Source organism: Lontra canadensis, unplaced genomic scaffold, assembly GCF_010015895.1.
Source record: "Lontra canadensis isolate GAN:19392208 unplaced genomic scaffold, GSC_riverotter_1.0 scaffold61, whole genome shotgun sequence".
NCBI classification, from domain to species: Eukaryota; Metazoa; Chordata; class Mammalia; order Carnivora; family Mustelidae; genus Lontra; species Lontra canadensis.
Window position 1 is genome coordinate 1,239,680 of NW_022631055.1, and position 14,926 is coordinate 1,254,605.

The 14,926-nt window shown below is 32.7% G+C and overlaps 1 protein-coding gene across 8 annotated transcripts in view; it reads left to right on the forward strand.

The window, feature by feature from the left end:
- CCDC88A (coiled-coil domain containing 88A) overlaps positions 1-14,926 on the forward strand; it is a 121,776-nt gene that overhangs the window by 64,582 nt on the left and 42,268 nt on the right. For all 8 annotated transcript variants that reach the window (XM_032877741.1, XM_032877743.1, XM_032877742.1 and 5 more), the window contains exons 10-15: positions 1,697-1,855; positions 3,247-3,393; positions 4,497-4,641; positions 7,758-7,942; positions 11,873-12,010; positions 13,153-14,223. In XM_032877741.1, the coding sequence (XP_032733632.1) occupies positions 1,697-1,855; positions 3,247-3,393; positions 4,497-4,641; positions 7,758-7,942; positions 11,873-12,010; positions 13,153-14,223 (1,845 nt within the window). The remainder of the gene's footprint in view (positions 1-1,696; positions 1,856-3,246; positions 3,394-4,496; positions 4,642-7,757; positions 7,943-11,872; positions 12,011-13,152; positions 14,224-14,926) is intronic.

A 14,926-nucleotide genomic window follows, 5' to 3' on the forward strand; every position in this document is an offset into this window, starting at 1 on the left:
TGAAGTCTTCTTTTACCCATAAATGGTAAGGATTGTGGTAAGGCTAGACAATTATTTCTTCTCCTTACTTTCCCTAACTTGTTATTTTAAATTCAGGGAATACTCCACTTGCAGAATCCTAAACTGGGACCTTTTCAGATGAATGAGACTGGGAATCATAATCTTCATTTCTAGATATGCTGTGACTGCTATTCTGCTCTTCCTTGGAAGCATGGTTTTTTGTATATGTGCTCCCTGTAAAACAGTAGTTTCAATCTTTTTTTGTCTCAAGGCTCTTTTCTACTATTAAAAATTAATGAGGTTTATATCTACTGGTATTTTCTGTACTTTAAAACTTAGAATTTAAGAAAATATTTATTTAAAAATAATATTCAACCTATTCCACGTTAACATAAAAATGGTATGCTTATAACTATTATTTTCCAAAAACAAATTAGAACAATGCTACTCTTCTGCATTTTTGCAAGTCTCTTTTTTTTAAATCATTTTGCGAATGTCTTTAATGCCTGTCTTAATTAAAGACTACTAAATTCTCATATCTGTTTCTGCATTCAGTCTATTAAGATATCATATGCCGTGTAGCCTCTAGAAAACTCCATTGTGCCCTCATGAGAAATGAGAATGAAAAAAAAAATGTTTTCGTGTTATTATGAAAATGTTTTTGACCTCATGAACTCCTTGAAAGGGTTTGAGGGACCCACAGATGTCCCTGGGTCATGCTTTGATAACTTGTTCTAAAGGATTGTTCTAAAAAAAAGGATTTGTTCTAAAAATTCCTAAAGGATTACGAGAGAGCTTTTAAAGATTGAATTTTTTATATCTGTCTAAAATGTTATTAAACACTAATCACATGCCACTAATATTCACTTGGGAGTTTAGAAAAACCCAGTAGGATTTTTGTATGTTACAGCACGTTTGGATAGAAACATAATTTCTCTAAAGCAACTAATGATCAACTTTAGTGATACAGTTTGCCTCTTCTGTGTTTTCACTCTCCTGTATTTTAAAGTTAACTTTTGCACCTTTAATTCCAAATGGTTATGTTAACTAAAGGTTAACTTATTTTAAAATATGCTGAGCAGTTTTTACATTCCTTAAGTAGTTATCATTATTTAAAAATTTGTATGTAAGCATGTTTGTATTTGCATATAAACACATTTTAAAATAATTTCCATTCTTGATTTTTTAAAGGCTTCATATATCTCCCCATTTTATTTTTTTATTTTTTTTTTAACAGGTTTTTATCCACTTAATGTTTTTCATATGTGGTAGCCACACAGCTGGAGCCTGGGTTCTCTGCCTGGAGACTCTGGTGTGGGTCTTTACAGAATGGTCAGTGAATTCCTGATAAGGGAGACTTGGTGAACACAGTCTCTTCCTAGAGGTCAGGAGTGAGATAACTGTAGGTTTAGGAAATGGCCTCAGAAGTTGCTTTGGCAAAATTGCCAAGGGTGGCAGTACAGTCCCTGGCCGAGGTGTAGCAGTTGTCAGTACTAGCCATCAGTAACTTCCTTATATATCTCCATCTTAAAAAACAGCTTAACTGAGGTATAGTTTACATACTGTGAAATTCACACTTGTAAAGGATATAATTCATTGGGGTTTTTTTAGAAAATTCATTGAGTTGTGCAACCAGAGATTATCTATTTGAAAATAGAAAATAATATTGAAAATACTAATATTTGTTTATATTTAGAACATGAATTTGCTTTCGGATGCTCGTTCTGCTAGAATGTACCGAGATGAATTAGATGCACTTCGAGAAAAAGCAATCAGAGTGGATAAACTCGAAAGTGAAGTCAGCAGATATAAAGAAAGACTACATGATATTGAATTTTATAAGGCAAGAGTCGAGGTATGTTGCATAATTTAAGCTATTCACAATTATTTTGTTTAAAAGTTAGGTTTTTCAAAATGCACATAATAAACTTAAGGAACTTTCGAAATGTTGAACAAATTATAAATACTTTAGCTGCTTATTTTATGGTAGATCAGCATATTGCCTTTATTTGTAAAAAGGGATCTATGGATATTATTAATTTTATTGAACTGTTTGGAGGGCTTTTATTCTTCTATTTAGCTCTATAGGTAAGGACGACTTGAAGTCCTTCCCTCATTGTCAAAATATATACTTCTACTGATTTCAAACTTGTTTCTAGAAGTGAAAGCAAAGCATGTTTCTGATTATTGGTCAACTCAGAATACTAAACTAGGATTAAGAAGGCACTCTCTCTCCCTCTCCCCTTCTAGTGTGTGTCTGTGTGTGTATTTAGAAAAGACAACTTTTCTTACTTAATGGTTGCAGTTCAGTGTTAGAAGAAGTTCAGTATGACCTCAAGAATTTGGTGATCCTTGCTTCTACATTCTGTTTTTCTTTCTCAGTTAATTTTTTCATTTCTCCAAGCAGAGAGTTTTATCAGTTTTAGTATGGTGATAAGAAGGAAGGAGTATGCAAAATGAAGAAGTGAAAACATTATAAGAGAAAGTAGTTAGAATATGTTAGCCTAAAAGTTACCAGAAAATAGACCTAGTAGATACCAAAGACAAGGTGCTTATGTATATGCATGGCACTGTTAAGAGATCCTTATAAATGCCACTATTTTAATATACTTTCTTTTGACTTTAGTTTATAAACACAAAAATGTAGTTTAGGAAGACAGATTTGTGAGCACATGTCTTCAAAACATATGTATGGATTTTTAGCATTTTCTCAAGATGCTGATATAAAATGTTTATTGATAGGAGCCTTAGTTTATGACCTATGTGAGTCTTAGCTCAAATATTGGTATTTTACTCAAAAACCCAATGTTTCAGTTTCAAGTTATAGTTTAGAGAGAAATCTTTAAATCTATTTCAGCAAAAAAAAAAAAAGAATTAGCCTGGATTCTATGGAGATTTGTGTCTTAAATATGAGAAAAACTACTTATACTTAGTTCCTTATCCTTGTGACTAAGAAATTTAAGTATACCCTGACAATTTTATGTAAAATTATATTAGTGTTACTCATCCTCACGTAAGTACTGAGTATCATGTTTGCATAATATAGGTTAAATTCTGAGGGAAAAAAATGAAACCAGGAAAACATAACTGCATCTCTTATTCAGTAGCTTTTACTCTTGCATAAAGAACTTTTGATAAAGACAGCTTAATGTCTTATTTTACAATAAAGATTTTTTTGTTTCAGAGCTTTGAAAAATTAACAGATGTAAGCATATTTCTGATAAAGCCTATTTGAAATTTTTATAGGAATTAAAAGAAGACAATCAAGTTTTATTAGAAACAAAAACCATGTTGGAAGATCAATTAGAAGGAACTAGAGCTCGTTCTGATAAATTACATGAATTAGAAAAAGAGAATTTACAACTAAAGGCTAAACTACATGATATGGAGATGGTAAGTAATGTAAGATTGAACAGTTGCAGTTTCTTAGGAAATCTGTCAGATTCATCTGATTTCCCCATAATGACTAGTTCCTGTGGCCTTAACAGATAAGAGATGGCTAAATAAATTAGATGCTTCCAATTCTTTATAAAAACAGGAGTGGTACAAATTTCTGCTTTTGTTACAGAGTGGTGTTAATTATTAATTTTGTCTTCTGTTTTGAAAAAAAACCTAATAAGCTATTGTGTAAATATGCCTTGTGTAAATATGCCTTTAAAATATAGAAATAGGGATGCCTGGGTGGCTCAGTTGGTTAAGCATCTGGTTTTGGCTCAGGTCATGATCCCAGGGTCCTGGGATGGGGCTCCTTGGTTGGCTGGGAGCCTGCTTTTCCCTCTGCCTACTGCTCCCTCTGCTTGTGCTCGTTTTCTCTCTCTCTCTCTGACAAAATCTTAAGAAAATTAATAAAATAAAATATAGAAATAAAACTCTTGCTAGGGGTGGTGCCTAGATGGCTCATTTGGTTAAGGCCATGCTCCCCGGGTCCTGGGATTGAGCCCCACATGAGGCTTCTTACTTAGCAGAGAGTATCTTTCTCCATCTCCCTCTCCCTCTGGCCTCTTCCCGCTCCTGCTGTCTCTGTCTTTTCTTCTGTCTCTAATATAAATAAAATCTTTTTTAAAAATTAAAAAAAACTTTGCTGAAATTTAATATTGAGTCAGAAATCATTTGCTATATATAATGAAATATGTGAAGAATAGTTTTCAGTGTCCCCAAGGATCACTTTAAAAGGATATCAGACAGGGGTCCCTGGCAGGCTCAGTCAGTGACTCTTGATCTTGGGGTTGTGAGTTGAACCCCATATTGGATATAGAGATTACTTAAAAATAAAATGTTTAAAAAAAGGTTAAAAAATATTTAAAAAAACAGATCAATATAATGATCAGTATGAATAATTATAACTGATTATCATCTTCAAACTGAAAATTTTAAGGAACTTAAAATTTATCCTCATTCAGTTTCTGATAAAAGTTTTTAAGTAATAGAGTATTTAGCTTGAAATTGCACTGTTGGTGAGCTTTCATTTCTTTTCCTACTCCCTGACAATAAAAAAGGAACGTGATATGGATAGAAAAAAGATTGAAGAATTAATGGAAGAAAATATGACCTTGGAAATGGCACAGAAACAAAGTATGGATGAATCATTACATCTTGGCTGGGAGTTGGAACAAATATCCAGAACTAGCGAGCTTTCTGAAGGTATTCCCAATATTTTTTTATTTAAATGGATAAATGAATATGTAAAGTTGTATTTATTCTTACATTTTTTGGTGTTTTTTTACAATTCCTTATTTTCCCTTGCTGGACATATCTAGGAGGCCAGATGTCTCCCTAATAAGTACGATTTCACAGGTCCATGTTCCTGGGTCTGGTCCTTATCTTTGCACATCTTACAACTCAACTTTATGAGCGCAGTAACAGATTTGATCATTTAGGCACTGTTTCATATTAGTATCACAGGAAGATGGGATACCAGTTTATTAATTTATTTTAGGAAAGCCATCTACTCAATAGAATAGAAAAGTCATATTAGGTGGTCAACCTGTCTTTAACTATAGGCAAACTTAAATAGGAAGTCAAAACACAGTGGGAAGATTCTTAGGTGAGTATGTAGCCAGTGTAAAGCAAGTTAAGGATCTTAAGGGCTGCTTTCATCAATATATGTATTCCATTTTAACACTATACCTACCAACCAGTCCAGCCCAATTTTACCCTAGAGATAATGAAAGGAATCCAGATAAATTTATAACTTTTGGCTTTTTTCCTTGTTTGAGTTATAGCTTTGAGTATGCTAATACTGATTTACTTTATTGAAATTATGCCCATGCTGCATTTATTTGAATTAGATTAATTCCATAATTCCTCAGTTACCCAGTGTTAGATTATTTCACCTGCTTTCCTTCCTTCCAGATATTAAGCATCTATCATGTATAAGATATTATACCGGGCCCTGGGGATATGGTGGTAAGGTAGACATAGGTCTGAGAGAACTTAGAGTCTGATGCTTACAGGATAATTACTTATACAGATGGTTCATCCTATTTACTACCATTAGGTTTTTCCTAATTTTACACATGAAAACCTGCTTCCAAATTCTGGGATTCCATGTAAATTCATTATACAGTAAGTGATGATATTGGGCCAGTGAACTTGCTGAGATGTGTTGCTTAAAGTACTCGTGGAATCTTTTTACTCTATTATTTTTGTGAATTGAGTTATAAAGGAATAATTCATACTTAAATGTTTTCTACTACTAGTTAAAGTTAGACAATTAAGAGTTTCTTCATCTGTTATGTGGGAACAATAATAGTACGTGCCTTGTAGGAATATTGCAGGATTGAATTCATTACTACTTATGAAGCCATTAGTAGGGTACCGGTAAATGATAGGCCTTTTGAATGTTTGTTGTTATTATTTTTGTTATCATCATCATCACAGTTGTCTTGCAATTCATATTAGGATCATAGCCCTGAATACTTGTTTCAGTGTGGCATGTTGTTGTTTAACTATTCAGGGGAATTGCTTTTTAGAAAATTTGTAAAATGTGGAAAAATATAAAGGAAGAAATGAAAATCACTAAATTCTGCAGTCATTTTTGACATTTCAAAAAATTTGCTTGCAATATGTTTCTACACACAAATAGACATTTTAGACCATCAGATCAATGTGTATATACAATGCAGGTTCTTTTATTTTCACCAGAGATTATAATGTAGGAAGCCTCCTATGTTATTAAAAATATGTTGTGAGGGGGTACCTGGCTAGCTCAGTCAGTAGAACATGCAGCTCTCGGGTTCTTTGGTTCAAACCCCATGTTGCACATAGAGATTACTTTTAAAAATTGTGTTGTAAGCATCCTTTTTAATTCTTTATAGTCTGACCTGAAGCATCTTTGAAACACATGTTATTGAAAGTATTACTAAGGTGTATTGAGTATTATAGTCTAATCTTGTTTAATTGAAATGCATTTCTACCGGTCATGACGTAAAGTTTTATTGTAAGACTTGGACAACTAATGGAATTTAAAAAGTCAGTGACTATCAGTTGGACCAGCTTTCAGTTAAAGAATAATATGCTGGGGCACCTGGGTGGCTCAGTCAGTTAAGCAGCTGCCTTTGGCTCAGGTCATGATCCCTGGGTCCTGGGATCGAGTCCCACGTCAGGCTCCTTGCTCAGGGGGAAGCCTGCTTCTCCCTCTCCTTCTGCCTGCCTGCCTGCTGCTCCCACTACTTGTGCTCTGTCTCTCACTCTCTCTGTGTCAAATAGATAAGTTTATCTTAAAAAAAAAAAAAAAGAAGAAGAATATGCTAACTAGAATAAAAACTAGAAATAAGAATTGACGCTTTCTTTACTTACAGTCTGGGGGACATTTTACCATACGTAATTTTGAAAAGAATGTATGCTTGTATGCTTGTTGGGGAATATGTTGTTTTGTGTATGTGTGTGTATGTTTGTGTGTTTCTCTCCTTAATGATAGAGAATTTCAAACGTACACAAAGATAGACCTAGAGTACCTTCCTGTACTTCTCCATTTCTCTTACTGAAATCTAAGATTTCAAAATGAATCTAGGTATCATATTTCACTTTCACATATTTCACTTTAAATCCTAATTTTTATATCATCCAAGATATTTAATTAATCTGCTTTAAGGTTATTAAAAATAATTATTTTTGGTTTGCATTATATATAGAACTAGTTTTCTTACTTTAAAAAAATGTAATTATGCCAAAATCTACTTAGAAATATAATTTTTTGACAAAATGGTATACATGTTGCTCTTTATACTCAAGTTTAGTAGCAATTCTTTATTTAGAGAAAGACTTTTTCAACGTGATCAGTGTATACTGTCTTTCCCTTCTTAGAGTCAGGATTAGGAAATAGGGACTTTTTTTTCCCCTTAGACTGTCTTCCTTTAATTTTTGAAGATGTGGCATAGGATATGCTTTATACCTATGTGAATCACATGATAGCTCTGTGAGATACACAGAGCAATAACTATATTTTGTACAAGTAACCTAAGATTCCCTGAGATTAAAGTGGCTTGAACATTGCCAAATTTCTCATGAAACTAGAACTGAAACTCTGTAGTCTGTTCAGTCTAAATTTTTATATTTTTTTCTCTAGAATGCTTATGGATGCATTAAAAATTCAAGATTTACCTATCTTTTTTCTGTTTTTTTCCCATTTGTCTATCTTGTATAACTATAAATTTTTTATAAAATTAAAGACCAGCTGATGTAGTACTTTTACACTCATTTTAAATAATAATGAGTATATATACTTTTATTAGTGACGGTATTCTTCATTATTATAGCACCACAAAAATCCTTGGGTCATGAGGTGAATGAGTTAACATCAAGCAGGTTATTGAAATTGGAGATGGAAAACCAGAGTCTTACAAAAACCTTAGAAGAACTTCGGAGTACTATGGATTCTGCAGAAGGCAACACTTCCAAAATCCTGAAAATTGAAAAAGAAAATCAAAGACTAAGTAAAAAGGTAAATAAAAACTAATGTTTAATGTAAGTTAAAGAATATATGTAAAAGTATAAATAGCCCTGTGGTTGAACATTTATTTTCCAGTTTTTAATGTACTCTCATTATTTTAACTTACTGACATTTTCAGGCACAAATGAACTTCTGTATTCATACAGCTTCAACAATTATTAACTTGTAACCAGTCTTATTTCTACCCTTTTTTCTCTCCCCACAGCCACTAGATGATTTTGAAGTAAATCCTCAACATGATATCATTTTACCAATAAGTATCTCATTATATATCTCTTAAAAGTGAGAATTTTTTTTAAAAAAACAAGAACAGTGACATTATCACACTTAAAAATTTAATAGAGGGGCGCCTGGGTGGCTCAGTTGTTAAGTGTCTGCCTTCAATTCGGTCATGATCCCAGGGTCCTGGGATTGAGCCCAGCATCAGGCTCCCTGCTCAGTGGGAATTCTGCTTCTCCCTCTCCCACTCCCCCTGCTTGTGTTCCCTCTCTTGCTGTGTGTCTCTCTCTATCAAACAAACAAAATCTTTAAAAAAAGTTTTAATAGAGTTTGGTTAGCATTTCAGTTTCTCCAACTCTGTTGGCTTTTTTTTTTTTTTTGCATGTTGTTCACATCTAAATTAGAATAAGATCTATGCACTCAACTGATGTCTGTTGTCTTTTTTAGTGTAAGGTTTACTCTGTATACCTAGTATTTTTCTGTTAAAGAAACCAGGTTTAATCTAGTTTACCACAATCTAGATTTTACTCACTATGTCCTTTTTTTAAAAAAAAATTTTTAAATTAACTTATAATATTTGCCCCAGGGGTACGGGTCTATGAATCATCAGGCTTACACACTTCACAGCACTCACCACAGCACATACCCTCCCCAGTGTCCATAACCTAGTCACCCTCTCCATACACCGCCCCCCCACCACAACCCTGTTTGTTTTGTGAGATTAAGAGTCTCTTATGGTTTGTCTCCCTCACAATCCCATCTTGTTTCATTTTTTCTTTCCCTACTCCCTAAGCCCCCCACCCTCTCAAATTCCTTATATCAGGGAGATCATGATAATTGTCTCTCTCTGATTGACTTACTTCACTCAGCATAATACCCTCTAGTTCCATCCACTTCTTTGCAAATGGCAAGATTCACTGCATCCTTTTTATGTCACCTCACAAGTTCTTTTGTTCCCAATAGCTCTTATTTTATCTGTAGGCTTAATCAGGTTCAAATTGAGGTTTTAGTGAGAATATTCATAAGGAGGGGCGCCTGGGTGGCTCAGTGGGTTAAAGCCTCTGCCTTCGGCTCGGGTCATGATCCCAGGGTCCTGGGATCGAGCCCCGCATCGGGCTCTCTGCACAGCGGCGAGCCTGCTTCCCCTTCTCTCTCTGCCTCCTCTCTGCCTACTTGTGATTTCTCTCTCTGTCAAATAAATAAATAAATAAATAAATAAATAAATAAAAATCTTAAAAAAAAATATTCATAAGCAGTCTGTTTCAGTCAGGAGGTACATGTCTAGTTGTCTTTCTTTTTGTCATGTTAGTTGTCATGGAAAAGGTTTGCTTTGATCCCTTAATTCAACAGAAGTTGCAAAATCCTGATGAGGAACCCTCATGGGAAAAGCAGGATGAATGTTTGATTCTTTCCCTTTATTTACCAGTTTCCTGGTAATGAATTGATTTTCTCATATCCTGAGATAATTAATGAGTGAATTTTTTGTTTTAGTGTCTTCATGAACTCAGGGATTCAAACATATTTGAAGTGTTTCAATCTACTGCCTTTGTTTTTCTTACATCCTATGTCTCTAAGCTACTTTCTGAATTCCTGTGACACAACCTTAGCACCCATTGTAAACCTCTGTGCTTTTGCCATAATAAATTTCTTTTAAACATTTCCTGCCCCAGATCTGAGATAGCCATTTCTCCACAAAGCCCTTGTTCTTTTAGTGGGAAATGGTATTTAAGGGCCACAATTTAGGCACTATGAAACCTGAATTTTCACTAGGTTTTGGTTCAACAGAAATATTCCAGTTGTGCAACAGACCAAGTAATTTATTTTTTACCGTCTTTCTCCATACACACATACATATATTATAGATGAATAGAATTGTATCATGACAACATACATGATATTTTTATCATGAATATCTCCTATCACATCTGCTCCCCAGTATGTGCTTTCACTTTTGCTTTTAGGTCTTGGTCACAGTGAACAATACTGTAATAAATATTCTTATACATGTGTTTATGTATTCTTTTTTATTTCAATATCTAGTCAGCCATGTCTAGTTTTTTCTTTATAGATTCTGGGTTTCTAGACTCATTTATGAAAATCTCCCACACCTTTAGACCAGTGATTTTTGAACTATAGTATGCATCAGAGTCACTTTCAGGACTTGTTAAAACAGATTGCTGAGTCCCATGCCCAGAGTTTCTGATTTGGAAGGTCTGGGCTAGGGTAGGGGTGAAGAATTCTCATTTCTAAGAAATTTCTGAGTGATGGTCTTCCTAGTTTTTTGGAACCATGCATTGAGAACCACTGCCTTAGATAATGCATATTATTTTGCATTTTGCATTTATTTGACCCCTTGATTATCTTGCCAGATTTTTACTCTTTTAAAACCTTTTTGCATCATCTTTAATCCATTAACCAAATAATCTTAATAAGCATTTGACAATCAATATAATATAAAAGTAGGAGTGGCTATTTAGAACCTGGAACAGTTTTATTTTGGTTATCATTATAATTGCATCTGGAAATTATAATTTGATTTTAAAGTTAGCCTTCAATTCTAACAAATTTTTATTGATTCTAACAATTTTTTAATAAATCCATTGTATGAAATGCGTCTTTGGTAAACTGTTTCACCTGAATTCCATTAATGTAAGGCAAAAAATGAGTTGAATTAAATAACTTTTACCCATATATTTCAGTCTTTAATGGGAGAATTGGATTCATAATTAATAACTAAAACCTTCCTGAACATATTTATGTTGAATTGATTAACTGGATAAGATTTGTGACTTTATGCTTTTGACATATTATTGGAAGGTAGTCTTCCATATATGGCTATCTTCCATTGATAATAAAATAGGAAAATTCAACTTGCTTTATGTAAGACTACTCAAATTCTTAAACTTCTTCATTATTGACATAAGGATTTAATATTTAAACTTGAAGTGGAATATTTTATATAGCTAAATCTTTGTTTTCTTTTATTACCTGGTTTGAATATGTTGTATAATAATAGTAAAATCAAGTTGACGTAATTTAAACTGGTATTTTGCTATTTTATCTTTATTTTAGCCACATACCTGATCATATCTTTAAAATGTGTAATTGAAAATAAATTTAAACCTAGACTATAAACATATGCTGGAGTTTATTTCAGCCCTTTTTTCTCTAGTATTGTTCTCCTTTTTTCTCCCTCTTTCCTTTTTATTTTAAACCTAATCTCTGTTTCCTCATTAAACTTAAATCACTATTTATCTTTCACTCATGCTTTTATATTCTCTTGTTCAGAAAAATTACTTGACTGTAATGTTTTACTTTATAAATCTCCTCAAGCCAAAAGAGCCTTTCAATAAGACTTGTACAGTCTTCATATAGCACATAATTATCATATATTCACTTAGATTTATCTTTGTTTTAAGAAGTAGCAATGTACCCTTCAAAGATGTACAGGTTATGAAAGATAGTCACGTCTGCATATTTTATACAGCTGCTAAAAGTATTCCATGCTAAAAGCATGAAATATTACTTGAATTTCTCTACTCAGTACTTAAATGTCACCGTTTGAGTGTTAAAGCTGTATTTAATTTTTTATTTGAAAATTGTCTTTTGGGTTTTTTTTTGAAAATTATCTTTTGTTTTTACATGTTTACACTGTTATAAAATACTTAATGATACGTTGTTTTTTTATTTAATTTTCTCTAGGTTGAAATTCTTGAAAATGAGATTATTCAAGAAAAGCAAAGTCTTCAGAATTGTCAGAATTTAAGCAAGGATCTAATGAAGGAGAAAGCTCAGCTTGAGAAAACAATTGAAACACTTAGAGAAAATTCAGAGAGACAGGTTCATTAATTTCCTATTAAGCAATATACTTTGAAGTGTGTTAACAAAATTTATTTTAAAGTTTAGGCAAACAAAATGTTCATATAACATGAAAGGCAAATATTTTAGAATTGCTTAAATTTTAGAGTAACTATGGATTTACTTCATTTCTATCCTGTGTATTTTAGGAAAGTTGAAGGGAAAGCTTAGAATTTTTTAAATGGTCAATATGCTTAATAATTATCTGGTATAAAATTTTGCAATACCTATGCTTTCAAGTGTCTGTGAAATAGGACTGAAGATTATAAAGTTTCTGAGTGGAGTTGGGGAGAAATGTAGTTGTACTCCAACCCTGAGGAAGAGGGGGATGTGGTTGGTACCTCTAGGATGCATTCTCATTTGCTTTCAAGTGTTTATTGGTTTTTCTCATTTTATGCTTTAGGAAACTGAGAACTGGATATATTGATTAACCTACTATTTTAAAGTTTGTTACTTTTTTAGAAGTAAAATGATTAGTTTTAATATTATCCAGGTGTAGTCCTCAGGCTACCTGTAAAAATATAGGTCTCTATAGAGCTACAGAATAAAAATTCTAGAGCTAAGCATGAATCTGTATTTTTACAAGGTTCTCAGGGGATTATTTAATACTGACTTTTGAGAACCACAAAATTAGGCCATGATATAAATTGGATGGATTAGTTTTCAGATGTACCAGAGGATTTTGTTATTTTGATGTTTCCAAATTAGAATTCTTAGGGGAATGAATACAGACCCACATATATACATATAAATATAGCAATATTCATTAAGAACCCACTGTGTGTATGCATTGCAAATTTATTGGAAAAAAAGGTCCTGTGTTCTTATTTGAATTTAAAAACTGTAACTATGAATAATCCAAAGATCACTTTGATTAGTATTAAATACATCTCTCCTAACCATTTCTTTACACTATGAACTCCTTAAGGAAAGAAGGACCTGGCAGTACATGTACACAAGGGTCTCTCAGTAAATATTTGTCAGAATTAAAAGTAAGATAGAAATTAGCACCCATTTATGTCTTGATTTCCCTGTTATTTTTTAGAAAGAAGAAACTGTAATTAAAAATATTTTGTTTATGCTCAATTAAGTTTTTAATTTTCTCCTTTGTTCTTTATAATTAGATTAAAATATTGGAACAGGAAAATGAACATCTGAATCAAACCGTGTCTTCCTTAAGACAGCGCTCCCAGATAAGTGCTGAAGCAAGGGTGAAAGATATTGAAAAAGAAAATAAAATTCTCCATGAATCGATCAAAGAAACAAGTAGCAAGCTAAGCAAGATTGAGTTTGAGAAAAGGCAAATTAGAAAAGAATTGGAACACTATAAAGAAAAAGGAGAACGAGCAGAAGAACTTGAAAATGAGTTGCATCATCTTGAGAAAGAAAATGAATTGTTACAGAAAAAGATAACCAACTTAAAAATTACCTGTGAAAAAATTGAGGCGTTAGAACAAGAAAATTCAGAGCTAGAAAGAGAAAACAGAAAGTTAAAAAAAACACTGGATAGCTTTAAAAACCTTACTTTTCAGTTAGAATCCCTAGAAAAAGAGAATTCCCAACTAGATGAGGAAAACTTAGAACTGCGAAGGAATGTGGAATCTTTGAAGTGTGCAAGCATGAAAATGGCTCAGCTACAACTAGAAAATAAAGAACTGGAAAGTGAAAAAGAGCAACTTAAGAAGGGTTTGGAACTCATGAAAGCATCTTTCAAGAAGACAGAACGCTTAGAAGTTAGCTACCAGGGTTTAGATACAGAAAATCAAAGGCTACAGAAAGCTCTAGAAAACAGCAATAAAAAGATTCAACAGTTAGAGAGTGAACTACAAGACTTAGAGGTGGAAAATCAAACATTGCAGAAAAACCTAGAAGAGTTAAAAATATCTAGCAAAAGACTAGAACAGCTAGAAAAAGAAAATAAATCATTAGAACAAGAGACTTCTCAACTGGAGAAGGATAAGAAACAACTGGAGAAGGAAAATAAAAGACTCCGACAGCAAGCAGAAATAAAAGATACCACATTAGAAGAAAACAATGTGAAAATTGGAAATTTAGAAAAAGAAAACAAAACTCTTTTCAAAGAGATCAGTATTTATAAAGAATCTTGCATTCGTCTGAAAGAATTAGAGAAAGAAAATAAGGAGCTTGTGAAAAGAGCAACTATTGATATAAAAACTTTGGTTACGTTACGAGAGGTAAATACAGTTACCTAAATTTAAGGCAAATTCTTTTTATATTTTTAATTCAGGGCTTTATTAAGTTGTTTTGGAGCCCATAAGAAATTTGAATCCTCTGCTTATGGTTCAAAGTAGAAATTTGGAATTAGAACTAGAAACATTTTCTAAGTTTGATACTTTCGTTATACCAAGAAGTACATGTAAATTTTATTTTTTAAGATATTATAGTAATAAGATTTCCATGTAGCATCTCACTTATTACATTATACTTTTATATCTTGTTTCAAAATAATATTAAAATATTTGATCAAGACTGTTACTAAATGCTAAAGTATAATAGGAAACATGATAGCTACTATTTATTGAATGCTAACTATGTGCCAAGTAGTGGGCTAAGGACTTTATAAATTATAGTTATGTATATTTCTATAATTTTTACAACTAATCCTCTATAGATACTATTTCCATTAGATCAGAAAGCATTAGAGACATTAAGTAACTTACTCAGGATCACACAGCTAATAAATGGCAAAATTGGACTTGAATCGAGTCCAGATCTTTCAGACTCCAAAAATCCAAAGAATTTTGACCTCTAAGCCTGAGCATGCAAATCAGGTTGAACTTAAGAGTCAACACTGAACAATTGGTAGTTGCTTGGATCTGTGTGTTGAGAAGAGTTGTGAAACTTTCAGGAGTTGATTGGCAGTAGGTCCTATGAAAC